This window comes from Pipra filicauda, unplaced genomic scaffold, assembly GCF_003945595.2.
Source record: "Pipra filicauda isolate LSUMZ 115617 unplaced genomic scaffold, ASM394559v2 scaffold15_size4787011_pilon, whole genome shotgun sequence".
Lineage (NCBI taxonomy): Eukaryota > Metazoa > Chordata > Aves > Passeriformes > Pipridae > Pipra > Pipra filicauda.
Window position 1 is genome coordinate 2,665,342 of NW_024104096.1, and position 22,160 is coordinate 2,687,501.

Sequence of the window (22,160 nt, forward strand, 5' to 3'; positions counted from 1 at the left end):
GCTGTGCAACACGGATCACAGTCTTACCTAAAAACGTAAATAAATTTTAGAAAACCACAGCAAGAGGGGGGCAGCTGCAGTGTTTATTTGACAATCACATGCAGTGCTACACAATTCAGTCCCCCTACTTGCTCAGCTCCCTTCCTCCCAAATACTGCCCAACAGCTTGTTGCTGCAACACCTGGGAATGAGTCCTTTTATTTAAAACAGCCAACATCAGTTTCCAGGCCAGGGACTGGTCTTTCAGGGGAAGCCAAGGGAAGAGGTGTCAGGCTTCATCACCTAGTGCACGTCCTCTGCAGCCTGAGGACGGAAGCAGTATCCATCTGTCCATGTGGCAGGGAAGACCCTGGAGTCTCAGCGTCCTTGTCCCAGCACGGTGCCTTCCACTACAGAATGTTCTTTGCAATTGCGTTCAGGGTCCTCACTTTGGCCACATCTGCCACCTTTATGGAGTACTCAGGGGCAGAGAAGGACGCTCCCATGGCAACGTTTGGATTTCTGTCAGGAAAACCAATGGTTACTATCTGCTGGTGATACAGATGGGTGAGACAGAACACAAGAAAAAAACCCATCTCCCCTCATCTCAGCAGTGGCCAAAGAACCTGCTGGTGCCACCCAAACTGAAGATGGAACAGTAACAGAAAAAATAATAATCCAAAGGCAAAAACCAACAGCATCAGCAGAAACCCAGTGCAGATCTGTGGACAAATATAACCCATTCCTTGCTCATTCCTCTGAGGCACATCCCACTGGCTTCCCAAATTCTGCATGCTGATGTTAAAAGGCAACTACATCCCAGAACCTGCCTTCCCAAGTGCCACACAAGTGCACTCACAACTCCCAGGCTGGCAGCAGAAGGAGAAATGCTCCAAGGATCTGGGTCTGCATGGAGTTCATGTCCAGATGAGGAGCACTGTTGGATTCATACACTGCAGAATACTGTGTCAGGCACCTCTCACAATTTCAAGCACAGGAGTGCAACAGCACCCAGGAAGTTGTTTGAAATTTATGCCTGTTCTACAAACTCATGTTCACACTCATCTAGCCTTTCCCTTGTACAGTTCTGCTAAAATATAACCATAAATAATCAGTTACCTGAACTTCATCCCTGAGTCCCGGGCTGAGCGAGCAGAGCAGTGAAACTCAGAGGCAGTGGAGCCTTCCAGAATCCTCTGCAGGTTGCGCTCCGTGATGCCACCTCCTGGTGGGAACAAACCCGATGTCACACACCAAGCAGATGACGCTGTCCCAGACCAGACATCACGCTGGGACCTACCCATAAGGGACAAGCACCATATACACTGAAGGGAAAACACAGCCCTTGGGACAATGAAGACCCAGGCACATGAAAAGAAACAGGAGAAGCCTTGACTCATGTTATCCTACAGAACTAGAGCTGTCCCCAGTTCCTGCAGTGAGCAGCAGCTGCAGGGCTCTAGGTGGCCTTTACTCACACCAGGGCAGGAGCTGCTCCTCCCGGGCACCCAGCTCAGAAAGCCAGATCAGAGAGTGGATCCCAAGCAGGAAGCTAGGAAGGAAGGGCTAGGGATTGAGGACCTGGTAAAAGATGACAAAAAAACATTACCTGGCACCACCACAATTCTGCCCTTTGCCTGAAAGAAGAATAACATGTTAGTGATATTGCTCAGCACTACATCCACATGTGCATTTGTGGTGTGGCAAAGAAACCTCACATGCAGCACTTTCCACAAACTCATGGATGTCACCGTGGCCTACAATTCATTCACTCTCACCCATCTTTTTTGTTCTGTTCGTGTTTTACAAGGAAATGTGGAAAAGAATTTTCTGTTACAGCTAAAACAACCTGTCCCCATTCCCTCCTACCTCTGTATCCCACCTGGCTACCTGTTGCATTTCCCTAATAAGAACTGTGAAACACCCAGCAGGGACCTCACTTTGCTGTTTGTGTGGGCTCATCACACCAGGTGTTGAAACCAACTCCCACCACCCTCCCCACTGTCTGTGAGCAAGAATGACTCAACCAGTCTTTGCTGTGGGAGACTTCAGGGCCCAGCCCATATGGAATTGGGAAAACAGATTAAAGCCAGGCAAGGGAGGGAAGGCAAGTGCTCCCTGGCAGAAGTGCCCTTATAGAAATGAGGGCTACCATAAATGTAGCAGGCAACACCCAGAGGTAGCAGCCACAGGAGAACACAGCGAGCACTTACTTGTTCTGCAAGCCTCTTAATCAAGGACAATCCTTCCAGTGCTGAGCTGTCACAGCCACTCGTCAACACCCGCTCAAATCCCAGAGAAATCAGGGTCTCCAGTGCCACCAGAGGGTCGTGCACCATGTCGAAGGCTGAGAGACCAGAACAACAGCTCAGAAATCACTCGGTTCATTGTGCTCAAGTCCCGTCCCCCAGCCAGCTCAGGCCCTTGCAGCAGTGCCAGGGCCACCATCCTCAACTCCTCAGACACCTCCTCTCTCACAGTGCAGTAACACAACTCCCCAGGCCTGAACCCCCCGGACCTTCCCTCTCCTGCACAGCCTGCAGAGCTTTCCCCCTGCAGAGAACGCCCCAAGGACACTAAGCTGAGCTCCCTCCCAGCCCCACCTGCCGCCGGCAGTGGGGCACAGGGTGGTCCCTGCTCGGGCCACTGTCCCCAGCAACTCACCGCGGTGAAAGGTGACTGGCAGGGGACGGCACACGGCTGCAACAAGAAGACATATGGTCAGTCAGGGCTGGAACAGAGAGTTCCTTGTACTAGAACCAGAAAAGTACATGACAGGAAAGAGGACAAAGGCTCCTCAAGCCATTTTTAGGCAGTTCAGAACAGTCCCAGTACTTGCTGGGAACATTGCAGCAGCTGTTGTTTGGCCAAGCTCTTTGGTGGGGAAGAGTTATTCTGCCCTTTGAGAAAGCAACAAACCATTTGTTTACCCATAAAGAGTAAGACCAAAACCTCCTATCTTGTCTAGAACATGCAGAACCTTCATTCCCACCATAGATGTTTTCCTCTGTAGGAAGGAAGCAAGGAAGTTGTATCATATACCTAGGGAAAGGACAGGACCATAGCTCTTTGAAAGCAGGAGAGCTGATTTTTGTGATTTCTTTCACTACCTATGATTTCTGGTCTCAGACCACAACAAACTTCACCAGTGGTGCTCTATTTACTATGCAAAGTTTATTTCTACAAAAAGAAATCCACCTGCCCTAGAAACACTGGTTCCAGCAGAGCACCTCACTGGCCTAGTGGAGCCAAGTCCTAGGAAGACCCTTGTCTTTTGCTGCATTCCTTACAGCACATTCACCTTTGTACAAGACCCTCAGCAGCACACCACAAGGGAAAGGCTCAGCTCTCTTTAGCTTCGCCTGTAGCTCACAGAAAAGATTCAGAGAGAAAGGGAATTTGTTTCCACATGTTCGTGGTCTGGACTAATGAATTCCCACTGCAGCTTCAGTAGCTTTTTATATGTTTCCACCTCTCTCTTGTCATCTTTTCTCACTGGGTGTGTTAAGAGAAAAAAATGAAGATGAATTGCCAGCTACCCACAAGGCCAAGGTCCAGGAGACACATATCCTAGATATGTGCAGCAGGGAGATAAAGAAAAAACGGCAAAGAAATAAAGGGACAAAACCCAACAGTTTAATGCTCTAAAAGCAGCTCATCTAAGCCTTCTCAGACCTTGCTATTACGGCCCAGGTGGCCTCAAACTCTGTGTGAACAGTTTGGGGCTGTGGGCCCTGGGCTGCAAAGTTTCTTAACTACTTAATGTCTCACGAGTGTGGCAGCACATGAAACTGGAGAGGGTGGAAAGAGACGGTAAGACCATAGACGGGCCATGCAGACCAAAGCACTCCGTACAGCTCTTTCTGGGCCCCTGCCCAGCACAGAGCTGTGCCCGCGGACACCTCACCCAGCAGCGCCGTGCACAGCTCCGTGTCGATGCGCCCGTCCTCGGTGAGGGCCCCGAACACGAGCCCGTCGGCGCCGTGCAGCTTGGCCAGGCGGATGTCGGCCTTCATCACCTCCACCTCGCGGTCCGAGTACAGGAAATCGCCGCCGCGGGGCCGGATCATCACGAACACCGGCACCCGCACGCACTGCTTCACCACCTGCAGCAGCCCTGCGGGCGGCACGGGGGGCTCAGCGCCCCGACACGGCACCTCCGGCCCTGGGCGGGCAGGACGGGAGAGGGGAGCGAGGGGAGAGGGGTGGGGATGGAGGAATGGCTGGGCAGGGGGCCCAGGGGCGGGGGCGGCTCACCCATGCTCGGAGTGGTCCCTCCTTCCACGAGGCCCGCGCACAGCTCGATCCGCCCGGCACCTGCGGAGAAGCGCGTCAGAACCGGCCCCGCCACGCCGCCGGCCCCTCCCGCGGGGCCCCCCGGGCCTTACCTCCGCGCTCCGCGTTGACGGCGGACTCCACCGAGTCCACGCACACCTCCATGAGAAACCCATCGTCCATGCCTGTGGAGCGGGAGCGGCGCGGTCACACCGGGCCGATCCATGGCTCCCGCCCGGGCCGCACCACCCGGCCCGGCCCCGCCCCGCTTCCGCCGCGGGCCCCGCCCCCGGCTCCGCTTCCGGCCCCGCCCCCTCGCGGCCGGGCCCGCGCCGCCCGGTGGCGCGAGGGCGGGCGCGCGGGCGGGCGGAGGCGCGAGGCGGGCGCACCCCGTCGGCGCGCGGCGCGCGCAAGCCCCGCCCCCGGCCCTTCGGCCCCGCCCCCGCCGCCGCGCGGGCCCCGCCCCCGCCCCGCGCGCGCCCTGCTCACCTGCGCTAGCGGCGCGCGGGGGTCGCTGCTCGCACTGCCGGTCACGCGCCGCGCGATCGTCATGGCGACGCCCGGGTGTGCCCGGAAGGGCTCGCTCCGCGCTTCCGGCCGCCGCACTTCCGGCGTGGCTCGGGATGCTGCGGGCGGCGCGCGGCGGGGCGCGGGGGCTGTTGCAGGTGCGGACACCGGCACCGTCGGTCTGCGGCCGCCTCCCCCCGCAGCGCTGGCTTCAGCTCCGGCTGCTGCACCAGGAGCCCCTACCCGCCGCGCCGCCGCCCGCCGTGGGGCGATGGCTTCTGGCCTGCAGCGGCGCCGTGGCCGGTGCCGTGGTGCTGGGCGGCGTCACAAGGTGAGCGCGGCACCACCAGCCTCGTTGGGGCGCTCAGAGGGGGCCCTTAGGGACAGCGGTCCCGGCTGCCCTCCGGTCCGCGCCGCCGATGACTCCGCAGCAGGGACCCACCCCGAGCGTGCCTGTGAGAGTCCTGTCATGTCTTTCCGTCCTGGTTGCAAGGGACATGGTGAGGTAGGGCTGGAAGTACCAGAGAGACTTTCACAGTGTGTTGATGCCACTTCGGGATGACTCTTACACGTTTGTCGTAATTTTAGGTCTGATCACTTACATCTGATTTCCATCCTGCTTCTATCTCTGAGTTTAATAGTTGTTTGAGCAAATGTTTTAAGAGTTATCATAAAACCACAGAATATGCTGGGATGGAAGGGACCATCCAAGTCCAGCTCCTGGGTTGCTGTGCAGGCAGCAGCTCTCACTTCAGCTCAGTGGATTTGCCTCCTGTCAGGGAGTGAGTTGTGCCTGCTCTGTCTCTGCCCCCAGGCTGACAGAATCAGGCCTCTCCATGGTTGACTGGCACCTGGTGAAGGAGATGAAACCTCCACAGACACAGCAGGAGTGGGAAGCTGAGTTCCAGAAGTACCAGCAGTTCCCGGAGTTTAAAATGTGAGTGTGCAAAATTGGAAGGAGAGTGGGCTGAGGCCATCCCTTCTGCAACTGAGCCATTCAGGGAACTCTTGTAAGAAGGAAAATGTTTTCTGAAGTCACTAGAAAGGCACACAAAACCTGCCTGGTGGTGGCTCCTTCCTTTTTCTGAGGAAGGTGACCCTGTGTCGTGCAAAGTTCAGTGTAAGGCTGTTGCATCACATGAAAAGGTTCTTTGTTTTACTGTCTTTAACAGCCTGAACCATGACATGACCCTGGCAGAGTTCAAGTTCATTTGGTACATGGAGTACTCACACCGCATGTGGGGCCGTGTCGTGGGCCTGGTCTACATCCTGCCTGCAGCCTATTTCTGGCACAGGGGCTGGCTCAGCCGCCCCTTGAAGGGCCGTGTGCTCGCCCTCTGTGGGCTGGTCTGCTTCCAGGTGAGAGAGCTCTGCAGCCACGGGGATGATCGTAGAATCATAGAATGACCTTAAAGATTACCCAGCTCCAACCCCCCTTGCCATGGGCGGCGACATCTCTCACTGGAACAGGTTGCTCAGAGCCCCATCCAGCCTGGCCTTGAATGCTTCCAGGGATGGGACATCTACAGCTTCTCTAGGCAAACTGTTCTAGTGCCTCACCCACCCCCACAGTAAAGAACTTTTTCCTAATATCTGATCTAAACCCACTCTCTTTCAATTTGGTATCTTCTGATTGAGCGTAACTGATTCAGTGGGATTCGTGACAGCTTGAGGGGTGTCAGTGCTGGTAGCTGGTTGAAGGCAGAGGAAACAAGTTGCTTTACCCCTAAAGTTTATCTGGTCTTAGTAGTTGCTGCTGCCCTGTCTGGCTGTAACCCCTCTCCTGTTCTGTTAGGGGCTGCTGGGGTGGTACATGGTGAAGAGTGGGCTGGAGGAGAAGCCAGACTCGTACGACATCCCTCGGGTCAGTCAGTACCGCCTCGCAGCACACCTTGGCTCCGCACTGGTCCTGTACTCTGCAAGCCTGTGGACAGGGCTGACTCTGCTGCTTCCACAACACAAGGTATGGAGTGCTGTGTCAGGGGTCAAAAGCTCAGGGTAGTGTCAATTCAGTGGTCTGGGGTGTGATGTGAAGGGTAGGGAAAGGATGTAAAGGCTGATGGTGCTCTGTTTTAGTGTTGGTTCCCGACTCTGACCTAATACTTAGAGAATGCTTACAGTTTACAAAATACTGTAAACCTCATGGTTATGGGACACTTCCTTTGTCTTATGATGTTTGGCTCAAAAGGGATTAGACTCAGAATTTGTGGCAGTTCAGGCAAGGGTGTGCCTGGCTGGGCTAAATGGTTTGTGCCAGTAACTGTCCAGTGGCCACTTCAATTTCTGCACAGGGTTGGACTTGATTAGTTGTGGTTTTGAGGAACCACTGACATGTGACTGCTGTGTGGTGGTCTATAGATTCCTCCTGTAAAATAAAGGCAAACCCATTGTCCTGTACATGCAGTGAAGGCTTTTCTTAGCTGCTGCCAACAGTACTGGAAATGCTTTGCCTTGATTTTTTTCTGCTTTTCTTTGGTTTTTATTTTACAGTTGCCTGAAACGCATCAGCTCCTTCGCTTGAAACAATATGTTCATGGCACTACAGCTCTCATTTTTCTTACTGCCCTTTCAGGTAAGGCTCTTTCTTTCTACTGTCCCATTTGCCACTCATTCCTCTCTGCTGTTTGGTTTTTTTCTGCTGATGTGGTGGGGACTGTAAGCAACCCCATCCATTCTCTGGGAAACGTGCTGCTGTCACGGAGCTTACAGTCAAGAATGTCCTTACTGGTCTTTCCAGGTGGAGATGTGCCTTCCAGCCTGTCTGTGCTGTGTGATCTGTGTATGTTTCTAAAAGAAATTCAGGATCAAGTTGAGCTCTTGAATCAGAGCTGTGCAACCTGGAGTGACACCTTTGCCTACTCTGGTAGTCTTTATTTTTTGCTCTGGAATTGCAGGTGCCTTTGTGGCAGGACTAGATGCTGGCCTTGTGTACAATTCCTTCCCCAAAATGGGGGAGCGCTGGATCCCAGATGATCTCCTTGCCTTCTCTCCTGTGTTGAGAAATATCTTTGAGAATCCTACAACTGTACAGTTTGATCACAGGATCTTGGTAAGTGCTGTCTTCCTTATGTGTCTGGGCTGCTTCTGTCCTCTTTGGGCTGTGGTTCTTTCTGTCAACTTGAGTGATTTCCAGGGTGTCCAAAGGGCCTGAGAGCATCTTACCAATTTGCTTCTGCAGGAAGAGGAAGTTTAGCATTCTTATTTTCAATGTGGCCTTCTTCCTTAAGGAGGTCTTCCTCCTGCGCAAGTAAAAGACTTTGTTTCTTTGTGTCTCCTTTTCCATAACGTGAGCTACAGTGGGAGGTAGCCCTTGCTATTGAGATGTCTGGGAAAGCTGTGTGAAATAAAACTTGGAAATCCTGATAGTGAATGTTTCCTTCAGCATTTCTGAACCTGCTTTACACAGTAGTGCCCTGTGAAAATATCTCAGCTAGTTAGAGCAATCCGATTATTAAATACCACTGGCAGCACTGCTGTGAACTAAGCCGTGGCTAAGACTAAAAAGGAAGATTAAGAGGAATCACCTGGGCTGACCTGCACAGCAAGATTATGCTGGTGCATTACAGCCGAGTGGTGGAAAGGAGATCAGTTTTCCAGATGACAGCTTCCACCTTCAGTTGACAAGGTGAGAGCTGTGAAGAGGGCAGACATAATCCCTAATGAATAAAAGAGGAAAAGCTGTTGGAAAGTAAAGCATTAATTTGGAGCAAAAATGAAACTCTCTGTAATTTCAGTTAAAGTTCAGGGTTGTTGACCTCATGGCGTGGGAGCTCTGGGATTTGGTCGTGGCCGATAATGTGTTTCTGTGGTTAAATATTGCTCACAGAATTTCTTCTACTGCATGGAAGGTGCAGCCAAAGGCCACTGCACCCATTTCCTTTGAACTTTTGTGGAAGGGTGGTTGTTTCCCTTCCTTTCTGTAGGGAATTGCCTCCGTCACAGCTGTCACAGCACTGTACCTCTTCTCGCGGAAGATCCCACTCCCTCGCAGGACCAGGATGGCTGTGACTTCCTTACTGGCTGTGGCTTGCATGCAGGTACTGCCTTTTTTGTTGTTTTTGCCTCAGCTTGGATCTGGGCCCAAGAGCTTGGAGCTGAGAGGTGGAGCTGCCTAGACCCTACACCTCACCATACTGCATGCACACTCTGAATTTGAGGGTGGGAAGTCCTGCTGTGGCTTGTGAGCCTTTCTACACCACGCTTTGTGCTGGGGATGGTATCAGTGGTGCATCCGTAGCTGCTCTTAACCTCTTCTCCCCTTCTTGGCAGGTGGGCCTGGGCATCAGCACACTGCTGCTCTATGTCCCCACACCTCTGGCTGCTACCCACCAGTCAGGCTCCCTGGCACTGCTCAGCATGGCACTGTGGCTCATGAGCGAGCTCCGGAGAGTCCCCAAGTAACCCACCCGCAGGAGAGCCCTGCCGGAGGGAGCTCCAGCGCCGAACCCAGGGGCGGCCCAGACCCTTCACCCCGGGTGCACGGGCGGATGTGCGCCCGGACGGGTTGGCGCAGGGAGGCGGCGGGTGTGAGTGTAAACTTTGTAACATAAAAGAGTTTCTGCGGAGCAGTTCGTGTGTGGCTGAGGGCTCCTTTCGGGAGCGAGGCGCGGGGGCGCGCCGGCGGCCGCTGGGCCGAGCCGAGCCGAGCGCAGCCGGGCGTCTCCGCCAATGGGAGGCGGCGCTGGCGGCGGCGCGGTACGTTCGGCCCGCGGATTGGCCGCGTGCCGCGGCAGTGGGCGGGGCGGGGCCCGCGGAGCGGACGGAGCGGACGGAGCGGAGCGGCCATGACGGCGCACAGCTTTGCGCTGCCGCTCGTCCTCTTCTCCGCCTTCTGGGGCCTCGTGGGCATCGCCGCCCCCTGGTTCGTGCCCAAGGGGCCGAACCGCGGGTGAGTGGGGGCTCGGGGGTACCGCGGGCGGGGGGGTTCCGGGGCCGGGCCTCCCCGTGCTAACGCCGATGTCTCCGCAGGGTGATCATCACGATGCTGGTCACCACGGCCGTGTGCTGTTACCTCTTGTGAGTACCTTCCCCCGCCCCCTGGGTGCTCTGGCCCTGCCTCCATGCCACCGGGGCTGATGGCACATTGGGTCCCTTTGCAGCTGGCTCATCGCCATCCTGGCGCAGGCCAACCCCCTGTTCGGGCCGCAGCTGAAGAACGAGACCATCTGGTACGTGCGCTTCCTCTGGGAGTGAGCAGTTCCCAGGAGTCGACGCCTGAACCGAGACCCCCCTGCCAAATCCGTCACCGTGAGTGGGCAGAGGGCTGGGGTGGCAGAGATGTCCTCGCTTGCTTGCCTCTTTCAGGCAGGGGAGGGAGCTGCAGCCTGGCCCTTGCCAGGCTTGGGGAGATGCTTTGGCTTCTGTGCATTGTGGCTGTGGTGAGCTGGTCTCCATATGGGGCTGCTGCCTCTACACTGGGGCCTGAGCAAACCAAGCACCGTGGTTCTCTAGATTTGTGGGAGCTTCCTCATGGGTGTTAACTTCTCCTTTCTCCCTCCCCCAGATCTTGCAGCTGTTCCAGCCTCTACCCTCCTGTACCAGGCAGCCCCCAGAGGTGCTGGGACAGAGGCTGGACCCGCTGCCCCAGCGCACCTGGAGCACTGCAACCTGGACCGATGCTGGCTCGGCCCCTGAGCATGGCAGGCAGCACCCCTGGACAAGGGCCTAGTAAGCTGGCACTGGGAGCAGCCAGGGAGAGATCCCTTCAGCTGCCCAAGTGCTGCCGTCACTGAGCACCATCCTGCAAGAGATCTGTGTGGTGGGGTTGCAGTGGATCCTGTCCCAGCAGAGCTTGCCCTGTTCCCTCAGCACTCAGCCCTAGCCCCCAAGTGAAACCCCTGCTCGTAGCCCAAGCTGCCCACCTCGTTGCCCTATCCCTGGTCATTTCAGGCACCAGCTGCCCCTCTGCATGAGAAGGCAGGAACCATTGCAACCTCTGTCTGTCTTCTGTGGTGGGGGTGGAGCCTGCTAAGACAGATTGTGGCTGTGGGTGGGAGAAGGGAGGGCTGACCCTGGAGGAGCATGCAGACCCCCTTAAGTGTGATAAGGGAGGTGTTGGGGTCTGCTGGAGGGGATGAAAGGAGGGCTGTGTCTCCCACCTCAGAAGTGAGGCAGCTGCAGTAGTGTCTAGGTATCTCCACCACAGTGACATGGGTCCAGGTTGTGAGAAGAACACAGTAGGGCGTTGTGTTTTAGGTTTCCCCTTATTTATGAGATAATTTATCTGTATTTATTTATTTATTTGTCTGTGTTCAATTTGTGTTGTGGAAATAAATCCTTTTTCTAGTAAGTGATGTTGGAGGCTGAGTCATTTGCTGCTTTGAGGCTGAGGAACAGTCTTGGCCTTACTTAGACATCTTTCCTTCCCCCCTAACACTGCTCTTGCAGCATGAGAACAAGGCTGGGATCCTCAGCTGTTGAGCAGGAGGTTGGCAGCACACGTGCATGGAAAATTTTATCCTTGGTGGCACCTGTGCACTCATGCTGTGGGACCAGGGTCACAAGTAGGCACAGTATGTGCCAGAGGGAGAATCGGCTGTCTGCCCAGCCTCTCACAGTAGGCAGCCATGCTGGCTCCATCTCCATGCCTGTTCAGCAGCCTGGAGCAGCTTAGTGGCCTCTTTGCCAGGCAGCTCTATGAGACTGGGGTGGGAAATAAGGTAAAAAACAGGGACCAATATCTTCCAGGAGCTCTGAGTGAGCAGGCTTTTCCTCTTAGGAGGAGGGCAGCAAAGGATGCTGTCTCCAAGGATCACAACAGTTTGGTTTGCATCAGAGCTCTCCATGCTGCTACCAGCTCAGCAGTCCTGCTCGGATAACAGGGAACAGGAAAGGAGTTCCATCATCCTGCCATGCCAGCACAGATGTGCAGCCCCCCAGCCACTCCACCAGCCAGGAGCAAGTGCTGCTGGGGAGCTGTTCCCTAGAAAACAAGACCAGTGCTGGATGGCTCAAGGGGGTTGTTTATTGCTACAGGAATGGGAACGGCTGAGTTCAAGTAAAAAGTGACAAAGTTCATTGGACTATCAGTGGGCTCCAGCCCCAGGGGAGGAAGCCTTGTGCCTCTGTGCACAGCTACAGCCTGGACGTGTCCTGGGGCTCTGAGCTGGACTGGGGGTGGTTCTCCCGTGGGCAGGCCCAGCCTGCGCTCAGGGGGGGACAGAACCACAGGTTCTCGCACTAGTGCCCAGTTAATGTGTGGGACTCCACGGGGCAGATGTGCCCTGGAGGGAATGTATGAAAGGAATGGCTGCCAACTTTGGTGGTGCCTTAGGAACCAATTGGTCACCCCTCAGGGCCAAGTCTGGGATGCTGGTAGGAGGATTGTCCTAGGAGGGTAAGACATGGCAAAGGGCACGATACCTTTTCAGGAATACTCAAAGAGGGGCCAGGCTGGGCAGAGCAGCCTGGTGGAACTCATTCCTGATCACCTGGTTCCTGCAGTAACTTTGCTAGTGACTGCTGTTCTCCAGCCTGTGTGCTTGTCAGGGCCTGCAGAAAGGCCACCCCACGTGATGAACCACAGCACCTCACCAGGTTGCTCTGCAAACTAGTGGCTGAGTCATGGGGTGGCCCAGTGCTTCAGGCCACAGTCCTAGGTTGGCTGCCTCAGTGATAGCGTCCTGTTATCTGAGGGACCTGCCAGGGCTGCAGCCTTGAGCCCGCTGGCAGCAGAGGACTTTGCTCCACACCATATAGTGAGACACAGGCCAGAGGGCAAGGAATACAAAGATTAGGACTGGGGCAAGGTGGAGAGGAAAGCTCCAGCATCCATAGGTGCCTCAGCCCACAGGCTCTGGTTCTGATGTGGAGATGATTGAGTGCAGAGTTGAGATGGTCTTCAAGAAAGAGTCCAAGCCCTCGGAGCCCAGGTTGTCAGCCAGTCCTGGTTCTGCTGGTGCAACTGGATGGTGGGTACCACCGGTGTCATGGCACATTTCCCTGTCCCAGAGGCACCACCACCTTGTCCAGCCAGAGCAGGGTGTGCTGGGCCATGCGCAGCTGCCGGCGGTGGATGCGGCGCAGCCGCAGGAGGTAGAGGACGATGGCCAGTACTACCACCAGGATGCAGGCAAAGAAGAGATAGTGGTTGTAGACGAAAGAGAGGCGCAGCCAGGAGGCATGTGCTTGCCGGATGCTCTCCTGACGGAGATCCCTGTGGAGAGAAACATCAGGACTGGCCAGGGTCCTGCCATGGTCTGTGCTGCCACTCCCCTTCTGGGGATGGCAAAGCCCTCACCTAGTGCAGTTACACCTACTCCTCCTCAACCACCCTTCCCTGCATGATGCCATCAGTGAGTCGACAGTACCTGAGTGGCAGAAATCTTGTCTTGTAGAGGATGGCTCCCAGTGTCCACTGCACCTCCCGGTCGTACACCAGCTGGGCCGTGCGCAGGCTCGGGTAGTCCAGTGGGAACTGGAAGCCCTCGTGAAGGACTTGGTACATCCAGGCTGATTTGAAGCACTGATACCTGCAAGGCACAGCACACAGGAGCATCAGCCAGACATTGCCACCTCCACTAGTCCCTTACCACTGCAAAAGCCTCCCAGGAGGTCCAGCCATGGTATCCCCCAGCAAATCCATTTACTTCAGCCGGTGCTGGTCAGCATGTGCCGAGTAGAGGCCACCACGGAAACGCTGGGTCAGCACCTCCCACCGCTGGCTGCAGTACTCCTGCCACAAGAAGGTGGGGTTCAGAGCAGAGAAACAGCCCTCACTCCCAGCCCCAGGTACAGCAGCTTCCCAGCCCCTGGGCTGGGGCAGCACCCACCTGGGCAGCGGAGGTGAAGGTGGGGGCACTGTATTGACCCCCCAGGCGCAGCACGTCCTCGGTGCAGTAGAAGAACTCAGAGAATCCATAAAACTCGCTGTTGCTGAAGTCGATGGGTGCTTTGTAGGCCCCCAGCAGGGAGTCCTGGCTGCTGTTGGACCCTGCCAGGAGGGGCTGCAGCAGCTTTGCACAGGCCTGCCAGTCCCCTCGTCCCCGCACGTACAGGGTTTGGCCACCCCTTGTCACCGTGTCCTCCAGTCCCACAGGTAGGCAGGGGTCCAGGAAGGGCATCTTGGGGCTCAGCCCTGTCTGCTGGCTGTGCAGGCTGGAAAACAGTCCAGAAAGGAACAGCAGTTGCCCAGGGGGTTCTATACTACCTCCCAAAAGCCTAGTCTAGCACTGTCCCACATCCAGATCCCCTTTACACCAGACCAGGCTGTGTCCCCTTGTACGCCGCAGTGCTGGCGCCTGCCCTGCCACCTCTTGCCAAGCTGAACTCGCCAGACCTGTCACGCTGACCTGCAGCTACATGCTCCAAGCACCTGTAGGGTGCAACAAGGCACAGCCCACCCCACCCAGCTCACAGGGATCTGTGCCCCTGTATAGCCCCTGGGGATCTGGAGGCAGTTTGCTCCCGGCACCGGAGTACCTGGGCACCAAGCCTCTCCACCTCTGGCAACAGCTTCACGTAGTGCTCTTGGAAGGAAAGGAGAGACAGGAGACAGAGAGCTCGAGGTGGGGACACAATGGAAAGATGTGCTGAGTGAATCGGTGCTGGAGAAGGAGGGAAAGTCAGAGCAGGAAAAGCCAAAAGCCAAAAGCCACTAAAGGAGCCCCCCCGTAGCCTGTTACCAGGAGAGAAGGAGGAAGGCAGGGAGCTGTGGCGCTGCTAACGCCTGCCAGACTTGGAAAAGGGCAGCACCCATACACCCTGTGCCAGCCCAGGCACCTGCTGCCACCGCACAGCTGCTGCCAACGTGGCTGTGGGAGCTGTTATTGCCACAGGCAGCTTTTGAGACACACCCAGGGGGGAGAGGGCAGCATGAAGGAACCAGCACCTCATTTCACAATGCCCCAGCAGGGGCACCGCTAGGTGAGGCAGCAATACCGGTTGTGCACATAGGTTTGGTTCAGCACCAGCTCCTCGTAGCGCTGCCGGGCAAAATTGCCCCCAAAGCCCAGGAAGGTGTTGACGTAGACACGGTACACGTGGCCAGTGTGCTGCACATCACAGCCCAGGTTGAATTCTGCCAGCAAGCTCTTAACAGCTTCCTCCTAGGGACACAGAGAGGCCCTTGATCAGCGCAACCCAGGGAAGGCAGGGGCTGTCTTGGGGCCAACCAGGCACACACGCACCTGCTGAGAGGAGGAGACAGCTCCGGAGTCGGGCACTTCGTAGGCGATCTGCAGGGAGGCCCCTCCCATGTCCAGGATCCCAACTGTTCGTTTCCGAACCAGGGACTTCCCCTGGTCCCCCAGTGCCACAGTGACCATTGCATCCTCCTCTGCAACCCACAGCAGCATGTCAGAGAGGGGCAAGGCCTGGGGCAGTATCTCCTCCCTTCCACCATTACCGCCCACAGCTGCCGGGTGGCCACACCCTGGCTTTGAAGATTCCCCCAAGGCATCCACAGGTGGAAGCCACTACAGAAACACTATCACGAACCCTCTCTCCCTGCTTCTTCTCCCAAAATGCTGCAGATGGCCCCCTCACACAATAACCTGTGACCAGGGCAAGGCTCCTCCAAGTCCCAGATCCATTTCACACATACGACTGGGGTCAGGCATTGCTGCCTGCTCCAGAGGTTGCTCTTAGCTCCAGCACTGAGGCAAAGTCCAGCAGGGCTCTGGTCAGACCCTCCCAGCTGTTCTACAAGCAGCCAGACTCACCATCCTCGTGATCAAACCGTCCCAGGACAAAGTTGATGCCAATCCAAGCATAGACACCTGCACAAGACAGAAAATGTAATTATGACAATATACTAAAGAACACCAAGCAATGCTCTGTGGTAGCTCCTACCTTCCTGTTTCCCTGAGATTACTTCTGCGTGTGATTTGGAGAAGAGGAAATCAAACTCCAGGGGCACGTTTCTCACCAAGTCCTCCAGGATTGCAGCTTGCTGCCTGCAAGGGCATGGGAAAGGAACAGATGCTAGGGGACCTTCACCAGTAAGGCTGGTGAACAGACAGCAGGGATCATCCAGCACTGAACCCCCTGTTCAGCCCCGCAAGCCGTGCTGCTGCACCCAGCACGCTTTGGAGACAAGAAATACGTCCATCTGTTTGAGACTCTCAGTAAAAAGCCTCTTCTCTCAACTCCCTCCCAGCATGCTCAGATCCTCCTTCTGCATCCCTCACTGCTTGCCCCAGCAACTTGCCCTTTCCTTTCTCAATTCCCCCCAGGATTCCCAATTTTCCCGAAGAGACAGCTGATGGGGGTGAGAGATTCCAGGGTATCCCTGGCTCGCCTGACACGGGCCACAAACTCACCGCTCAGGCAGCAGCCGCATGCCCGCCGTGCACAGGATGTACAGCGGCGTTTCCTTGTGCTTCTGGGCCGGGACGTGGGCGGCCGCGAACCGGAGGAGCGGGCGCAGGTAGGGGGTGGCCCGCTCGGGGGCCGCCGCGGTCACGGAGATGCCTGTCCGGGGAAGGAGCTGTGAGAAACCCGCCCTGTCGGTACGCAGGGGGCTCGGGCTGGGGACGGACAGCGGCGGCACCCACCCGGTTTAATCTTCTTGACGACGGGGCGGCTGCTCCTGTCCCTCATCTGCTTGATGTCCAGCAGGTCGTGCGGGTTCCCGTTGTGCGGGGGCCAGAAGTAGACGAAGACACGGGATCCGCTGCTCCCGCAGTCCACCACCACGCCGTAGCTAAGGGCCGAGTCCTCGGTGTCGGTGGCCGTCAGCTCCTCCGCCCGCGCCAGGTACCTGGGGCAGGGTGGCGGGGCCGCTCAGCACCGGCGGCTCAGCACCGGCGGCCCCGCTCCCCCGGCACCTCGGCCCCGCTCACCTCTCGTCCCGCCGGGCGCCGCGGGGCGGCGCGGCCCAGCGGCGGGGCACGGCGCCCGCCAGCAACAGCAAAAGCCCCAGGAGCAGGGCGAACCCCAGCGCCACCGGGCGCTGCCGCGGCCCCGGGCACGGTCCCGCCGAGCGCCACGACAGGCAGGAAACACCGATCCTGCAGGGCAGAGGCCACACCTCAGCACCGGGACCGCGCCGGCACCGGCCCTCCGGCGCGGCCCGGCCCCCCTCACCTGGCCATGTGCGCCCGCCGCCGCCCGCCCGCGCATCGCCGCTGGCGGCCCCGCCGCCGGCACCGGCGGACACGTCACCGTCGCCGCCGCCGCGCCCCGCCGGGCGGAGATCCGCCCACCGCCGCACGGGGACCAATCGGCGCCGCCGACCCCCGCCTCGGCCATGCCCGTGCGGCCCGACGACCAATCGGATCGGGGAGAGACACGCCCCTTCCCCCCCAGGCTGGCGGGGCGGGGCCCGGCTTCGCCCTTGCTCCCGCACCCGACCTTCGCCGTGGGGCGTCACGCGGGGGCCCCCAGCCAATCTCGGCCGCCCAAATAAACAGCACGCGCCGACGGCCGGAGCGGCGGGCCCACCGGCCAATGGCGGCTCTCGGGCCGGCCAAAGGTCGCGGGCCCGCCGGCCAATGGGCCGCGCGGCGGGGCGGGCCGCCAAGTTGGAGCGCCCAATGGGCCGCGCGGGCCGGCAGGGCGGGCAGTCCCGGTAGCCAACGGGCGGCGCGCTGGGGCGCGCCGGAGGGAGCGGCCAGCCAGTGGCGGCGCCCGGGCCGCGGCTGCGGCGGCCAATGAGCGCGGGGCGTTCGGGCTGTGCGCGGCGGGCCCAGCCAATGGGGGCGCTGCGGGGGCGGGCCCCGGGCGGTGGCGGCCAATGGGCGCGGAGCAGGGGCGGGGCGTTGCGGGAGGCGGTGTGGCCGGGCCGGGGCGGTGGCGGCGGCGGCGGCGGCGGCGCGATGGAGCTGGGGGCGGGAGCGGGGGCGGGCGCGGGCCCCGGCGCGCGGGGCGGCGCGGAGTCGGGCCGCGTCCTGCTGCTGCTCATGGGCAGTGGTGGCGGCGGCCCGGGCCGGGCGCGGCGAGGCGGCGCGGAGGCGGCGCCGGGTCCCGGTGCCGGCCCGGGGGGCCCCGAGCCGCGCTCCCCGCCCGCCCCCGACTACGAGGCGCTGCCGCAGGGCGCCGCCGTGTCCACGCACATGCTGGCGGGCGCCGTGGCGGGCGTCATGGAGCACTGTGTGATGTACCCCATCGACTGCGTCAAGGTGCCGGCGGCGCGGCGGGAGGGGCGGGGGCGGCGCGGCGGGTGCCCCGGGCAGGGTCTCAGGAGCCGCCCGGGCGGGCCCGCCCTGTGTTGCAGACGCGGATGCAGAGCCTGCAGCCGGAGCCCGCCGCCCGCTACCGGAACGTGCTGGAGGCCCTGTGGCGCATCGCCCGCACCGAGGGCGTCTGGCGGCCCATGCGGGGCCTGAACATCACGGCTACCGGCGCTGGGCCGGCGCACGCCCTCTACTTCGCTTGCTACGAAAAGTTAAAAAAGACGCTGAGCGACGTTATCCACGCGGGGGGCAATAGCCATGTGGCCAACGGTACCGGCCCCGCCACGCCGGGGGGGGAGCGGGGCGGGAGCGGCAGGTGTGGCGGTCAGGCTCGGTCCCGGTGCGGGGTCGGGGTGCCGTGGTTGTCCTAAAGCCCTGTGCTCTCTCCAGCCGCGAGCCACAGCCGCACGGCGCCGGGCAGGGGAAGCACCGCTCCTGCGCCCGCTGGAGCTGGTGCCAGGTATCTGGCATGGAGCAGGTCGGTGGCCCTGGCCCAGGAGGATGGCGGTGGATGAGAGCTTCCTGCAGACAAGCCGGGACTGGCCGTGGCCCCGTGGGTTGGCAGTGCCAGAGCTCGCCTCAGGAGTGCCACGTGGGTTTGGAGCCTGTCTCGCCATGGTGCCCGTTCCGTCTCAAGGAGCTGCCACAGTAGGGAGAGCATGGGGCTGAGGGGAGAGCAGGGCACGTTCTGCCCTTGGCAGGCATGTAGCAGAGTGCTATGTTGGGCTGCTCCTGCACGGGACATGGGGACACCATCCTAAGGGCCCCTGCCATCTGGTGGCATTGTCCTGTCCCTCAAGGAGTGGACCCAAGCGAGTCCCAGTCAGCCCACGGGACTTGACAGCCTGTCACAACCCTCTGCCTCTCCTGATCTCTCTCCGGGTGGGAACCGCTGAGGACCAGCCTGCCTTTTGGAGGGGAGATGGAGGCTGCCTTCAGATCTCACCCTCTTTCAAGGGCCTCCTGTACTTTGGCAGGGGACTCAGGGCTGTGGTGGAGCCCCGGGGTCCCTCACCTTTCCCCCCCTCACATGTGGCAGTTCTTGTTTTGCAGGTGCAGCCGGGTGTGTAGCAACGTTGCTCCACGATGCAGCCATGAACCCTGCTGAAGGTAACGATGGTCCTGGCCTGCCAGGGAGGGGAGGAGCAGGGTCTGCCTGAGCCTCTGGGGTCCCCTCGGTGGCATGGAAGGTGCTCCTATTGCTTTCCTGACTGCAAGGATCCTTTAGGGTCACGTGGGTCCTCTTAGGGGTGCTAGTGGCTGCCTGTTACGGACAGGGTGGGTAGAAGAGATTAACTTGGAAGTGCAGCACACCCCGGCTTAGGAGGAGCTGGGAGGGAATGGGCCTTTCACCCAGGAGTTTGGTGGGGACTGTTACCTGGAACAGGGAAGAAGTCAAGAGAGATGTGATCTGCACTGCTAAAGTCGTTCCAAGTGTGTTGAAGCTGGGCACTGCTATGGTGAGAACTCTGGAAGACGTGGTACGGTTGTGGGCCTGTGTTCAAGAAGAAAATTAAAAGAATGGGATACAAAAACATGCTAGAGAGGTTGGGAGAAGGGAGATCTTGTGGAATGTCTGGAAGATGATGATTTTGTTGAGCCTGGTATGTATGAAAAAAACAGAGTTTGCAATTTAAGTCTGTGAACGTGGTGGGAAAAGGAAGAATAATGAGGAAAGGCCAGTCATGAAGGTATTTTTTCCTCTTAAAATTGGAGAGCTTGCGACAGTTCAGGCTCTAGCTGATGTGGGCCCAGCAAGGCTCATGCCTGCCCACTGCATGGCTGGGACTCGAAGAGCAGGCAGCTGGCTGGCTAGACTGTTGTCATTCCTTCCCTGGAGCTTTTCTTGTCATGACTGTAGTAGTTTATAGTCACATCATTTTTATTTCCCTGTGGTCATGTTGAGATAGGGGGAGGCAGGACAGGGGCGGGCTCCGCTCTAGGCTTCCCTGTCCTGCTCTTGGATGTATTGGGGGGTTTGGCATCTGAATTTTGCCCTGGAGTGGCAGCGTTTCGGCAGTGGCTGCAAACAGTTCCTGGCTGGTGAGCTCTGTGATGTGCTGTGGTTATTCTGGGCTTCAGTGGGGGTGGCTGGGGAGGGACAGTATTATCCAGATAGAGAGCTGTCTGGAATATAAAAGGACTGAATGCAGAGCAGGTTCTTCAGACAGCATGGTAGTTCTGCTGCCGTGAATGAGCAGTTGCTCGGGAGTGAGGCTGGATCTGGAGTGTAACTGACGGGATATCCAGATGTTCCCTGGGGCTATGGCAGCTGCAGGGTTTGAAGGTGGTGATGTCTGTCTGACAGGGAAGCTTCAGCAGATCTAAATGGCTGGAGTCCTGTCTGGGGACACCCGTCGCTGCTGGTTCAAGTTGTCTGTCATTAGCTCTTAGGCCCGCGTGACCAAACTCCAGGCATTTGGAGGGGAAGCCTGGCTTCATGTTTACCCTTCTCTTTCCTCTTCCCCTCCATGCCTGGGTCCTGGCTGCTGCTGCTGCTGGCTACCACTTTATGTCCCAAGTGGTCAAGCAGAGGATGCAGATGTACAACTCGCCTTACCAGCGTGTGATGGACTGTGTGCGGGCTGTGTGGCGCAACGAAGGGGCCGGAGCTTTCTACCGCAGCTACACCACCCAGCTCACCATGAACATCCCCTTCCAAGCCATTCACTTCATGACCTACGAGTTCTTGCAAGAGCAGCTCAACCCCCACAGACAGTACAACCCAGGCTCTCACGTGGTCTCTGGAGCCTGTGCGGGGGCTGTCGCTGCCGCTGCCACTACGCCTTTGGACGTTTGCAAAACACTGCTCAACACCCAGGAGTCCTTGGCCCTGAGCTCCAACATCAGCGGACACATCACAGGCATGGCTAATGCCTTCAGGACGGTGTACCAAGTGGGCGGTGTGACCGCCTACTTCAGAGGGGTCCAGGCCAGAGTCATTTATCAGATGCCCTCGACAGCGATTGCCTGGTCCGTGTATGAGTTCTTCAAATACATCCTCACCAAGCGCCAGGAGGAGCGTCGGGCTGGGAAATGAGCCAGAGCCAAATGCTGTTCCAGACCTGCCTCACATCCCCCTCCTGGTTTGTCTTCTGACCCCTCTCCCTTTCAGTTTGGTTTGTGTCGAAGAGAGGGGGCAGTGAAGCCCTTTGGGGTTTAACGATGCCGTTTTTTCCCTGTGACTGTTGCAGCTCTGCTCAGGCTGCACAGCTTGCTCTCTCCCAGGGTCCTCCACGACACCCTGCTGGGAGCTGCAGCCCAGGTCACATTCCCTCGCACTTTGGTGGAGCTGTGCTCCTGTCCTTCCCTTAACCACAATGTCTCACACAAAGCTCACCCCTCTTCGGAGGGGAAGGTGAATGTCCTGCCCGGCTTCTGGCAGGGCCAAGCTGAGCTCGCAGTCGCCAAGGAGGAGGTGATGGCGGATGCTGGGGGCTTCATCTGGCCTTTGGCTGAAGCGAAGTGTAAGCCTTGGCCGTTGTCTTGTAGCACGCACACGTGATGCTGACTGCCGCAGTGGTGGTGGTGGTGGGTGAGGGGGAGGATGGCACTTGAGGAGGGAGCCTGTAGGTTTGTTTTTGTTCCTGCTCTTGACACCTCCAATAAAAACAGTTCTGCTCTATCCTCATGTCCCATTCTTACTCCGGCATGGCCCAGCTCCTGGCACTGTGGCTTTCTGACTGTGCCTGGTGCTGAGCTCTTTTGATGAATGCCAAAGCGGGGAGGGAAGTGGGGTCTGGAGGTGGTGGTGGGAGAAGGGGATCTGCCTAGCCCAGTCACCCTGGCAGCGTGCAGGGATGAGGGTGTTGCCCATCCCGTCACCTGCTGCTGGTGTGGGTTGTGACTCCACGGGGGAAGCTGAGGTTTATGCTCCTCAGCCAGGTAGTCCCACACCCTCAGTCTGAGTAGGAGTCCTCAGGATGCTTCCAAACTGCTCCGAATGGAGGTGGTGGCAGGAGGGTCCTGAGTTGTGTGTGTCAGGAACAGCACGGGAGTTTGGTGCTGAGTGATGGTGGAGGGTTTTCTGCATCTCATATAGGAGATTTGGGGCTTAGCAGCACTTTTACCCACTCATTTTGAGTAATTAAACTAGTTTGATGCTTGATGAGCATCTTAAAATTCTATCAGCACACTTGCTCAAAGTGCTAGTATTTTTTCCAATCTAATGGTAATTAGAAGAATAACTTGGTTTTCTAACGTGTTGTTAGTTGTCTTGTTACTAATTTATTTTAGGGTCCCACCCAACTCTGGAGCTGTGAGCTATCCTCACTCTGTTGTGTG

General features: G+C 58.0%; 5 protein-coding genes across 5 annotated transcripts; 3 read left to right on the forward strand and 2 right to left on the reverse strand.

Annotated features, from left to right (window-relative positions):
* Positions 1-61: 61 nt before the first annotated feature.
* CUTC (cutC copper transporter) lies at positions 62-4,806 on the reverse strand. Its single transcript, XM_027710918.2, is given in 10 exon segments — positions 62-501; positions 1,099-1,204; positions 1,589-1,616; positions 2,193-2,326; positions 2,644-2,679; positions 3,887-4,096; positions 4,237-4,296; positions 4,368-4,439; positions 4,744-4,776; positions 4,779-4,806. Coding segments are annotated over 10 exon segments (819 nt in total). The 3' UTR covers positions 62-389.
* Positions 4,807-4,858: 52 nt separating this feature from the next.
* Positions 4,859-9,329, forward strand: LOC113982573 (cytochrome c oxidase assembly protein COX15 homolog). Its single transcript, XM_027710963.2, has 8 exons — positions 4,859-5,092; positions 5,576-5,698; positions 5,934-6,120; positions 6,557-6,724; positions 7,252-7,333; positions 7,656-7,810; positions 8,685-8,798; positions 9,031-9,329. The coding sequence occupies exons 1-8, from the start codon at positions 4,878-4,880 to the stop codon at positions 9,160-9,162; spliced, it is 1,176 nt and encodes a 391-aa protein (XP_027566764.2). The 5' UTR covers positions 4,859-4,877; the 3' UTR covers positions 9,163-9,329.
* A 187-nt stretch (positions 9,330-9,516) lies between these two features.
* LOC113982575 (V-type proton ATPase subunit e 2) lies at positions 9,517-11,054 on the forward strand. The gene is made up of 4 exons (XM_027710964.2): positions 9,517-9,649; positions 9,730-9,777; positions 9,861-10,008; positions 10,265-11,054. Exons 1-3 carry the CDS (start codon positions 9,546-9,548, stop codon positions 9,952-9,954), a joined length of 246 nt encoding a protein of 81 aa, XP_027566765.1. The 5' UTR covers positions 9,517-9,545; the 3' UTR covers positions 9,955-10,008; positions 10,265-11,054.
* On the reverse strand, positions 10,946-16,809 carry ENTPD7 (ectonucleoside triphosphate diphosphohydrolase 7). Its single transcript, XM_027710961.2, has 12 exons — positions 16,789-16,809; positions 16,545-16,712; positions 16,257-16,462; positions 16,023-16,173; positions 15,553-15,656; positions 15,423-15,479; positions 14,889-15,037; positions 14,641-14,807; positions 13,533-13,857; positions 13,350-13,435; positions 13,071-13,232; positions 10,946-12,916 (listed from the first exon to the last, which is right to left on the reverse strand). The coding sequence occupies exons 1-12, from the start codon at positions 16,794-16,796 to the stop codon at positions 12,688-12,690; spliced, it is 1,812 nt and encodes a 603-aa protein (XP_027566762.1). The 5' UTR covers positions 16,797-16,809; the 3' UTR covers positions 10,946-12,687.
* Positions 16,810-17,451: 642 nt separating this feature from the next.
* On the forward strand, positions 17,452-21,501 carry SLC25A28 (solute carrier family 25 member 28). Its single transcript, XM_027710978.2, has 4 exons — positions 17,452-17,822; positions 17,918-18,146; positions 18,930-18,986; positions 20,399-21,501. Exons 1-4 carry the CDS (start codon positions 17,520-17,522, stop codon positions 20,914-20,916), a joined length of 1,107 nt encoding a protein of 368 aa, XP_027566779.1. The 5' UTR covers positions 17,452-17,519; the 3' UTR covers positions 20,917-21,501.
* The last annotated feature ends 659 nt before the right edge of the window (positions 21,502-22,160 follow it).

Coding starts and splice junctions, on each gene's coding strand:
- LOC113982573 (XM_027710963.2), top strand. CDS start 4,878: ATGCTGCGGGCGGCGCGCGGCGGGGCGCGGGGGCTGTTGCAGGTGCGG. Junction 6,121..6,556: donor GTGGGCTGGTCTGCTTCCAG/GTGAGAGAGCTC, acceptor CTGTTCTGTTAG/GGGCTGCTGGGGTGGTACAT. Junction 8,799..9,030: donor TGGCTGTGGCTTGCATGCAG/GTACTGCCTTTT, acceptor CCTTCTTGGCAG/GTGGGCCTGGGCATCAGCAC.
- LOC113982575 (XM_027710964.2), top strand. CDS start 9,546: ATGACGGCGCACAGCTTTGCGCTGCCGCTCGTCCTCTTCTCCGCCTTC. Junction 9,650..9,729: donor CCCAAGGGGCCGAACCGCGG/GTGAGTGGGGGC, acceptor ATGTCTCCGCAG/GGTGATCATCACGATGCTGG. Junction 9,778..9,860: donor GCCGTGTGCTGTTACCTCTT/GTGAGTACCTTC, acceptor GTCCCTTTGCAG/CTGGCTCATCGCCATCCTGG.
- ENTPD7 (XM_027710961.2), bottom strand. Junction 13,436..13,532: donor CCTTCACCTCCGCTGCCCAG/GTGGGTGCTGCC, acceptor TTCTTGTGGCAG/GAGTACTGCAGCCAGCGGTG. Junction 12,917..13,070: donor ACAAGATTTCTGCCACTCAG/GTACTGTCGACT, acceptor TTCTCTCCACAG/GGATCTCCGTCAGGAGAGCA.
- SLC25A28 (XM_027710978.2), top strand. CDS start 17,520: ATGGAGCTGGGGGCGGGAGCGGGGGCGGGCGCGGGCCCCGGCGCGCGG. Junction 17,823..17,917: donor ACCCCATCGACTGCGTCAAG/GTGCCGGCGGCG, acceptor CCTGTGTTGCAG/ACGCGGATGCAGAGCCTGCA. Junction 18,147..18,929: donor CAATAGCCATGTGGCCAACG/GTACCGGCCCCG, acceptor CTTGTTTTGCAG/GTGCAGCCGGGTGTGTAGCA.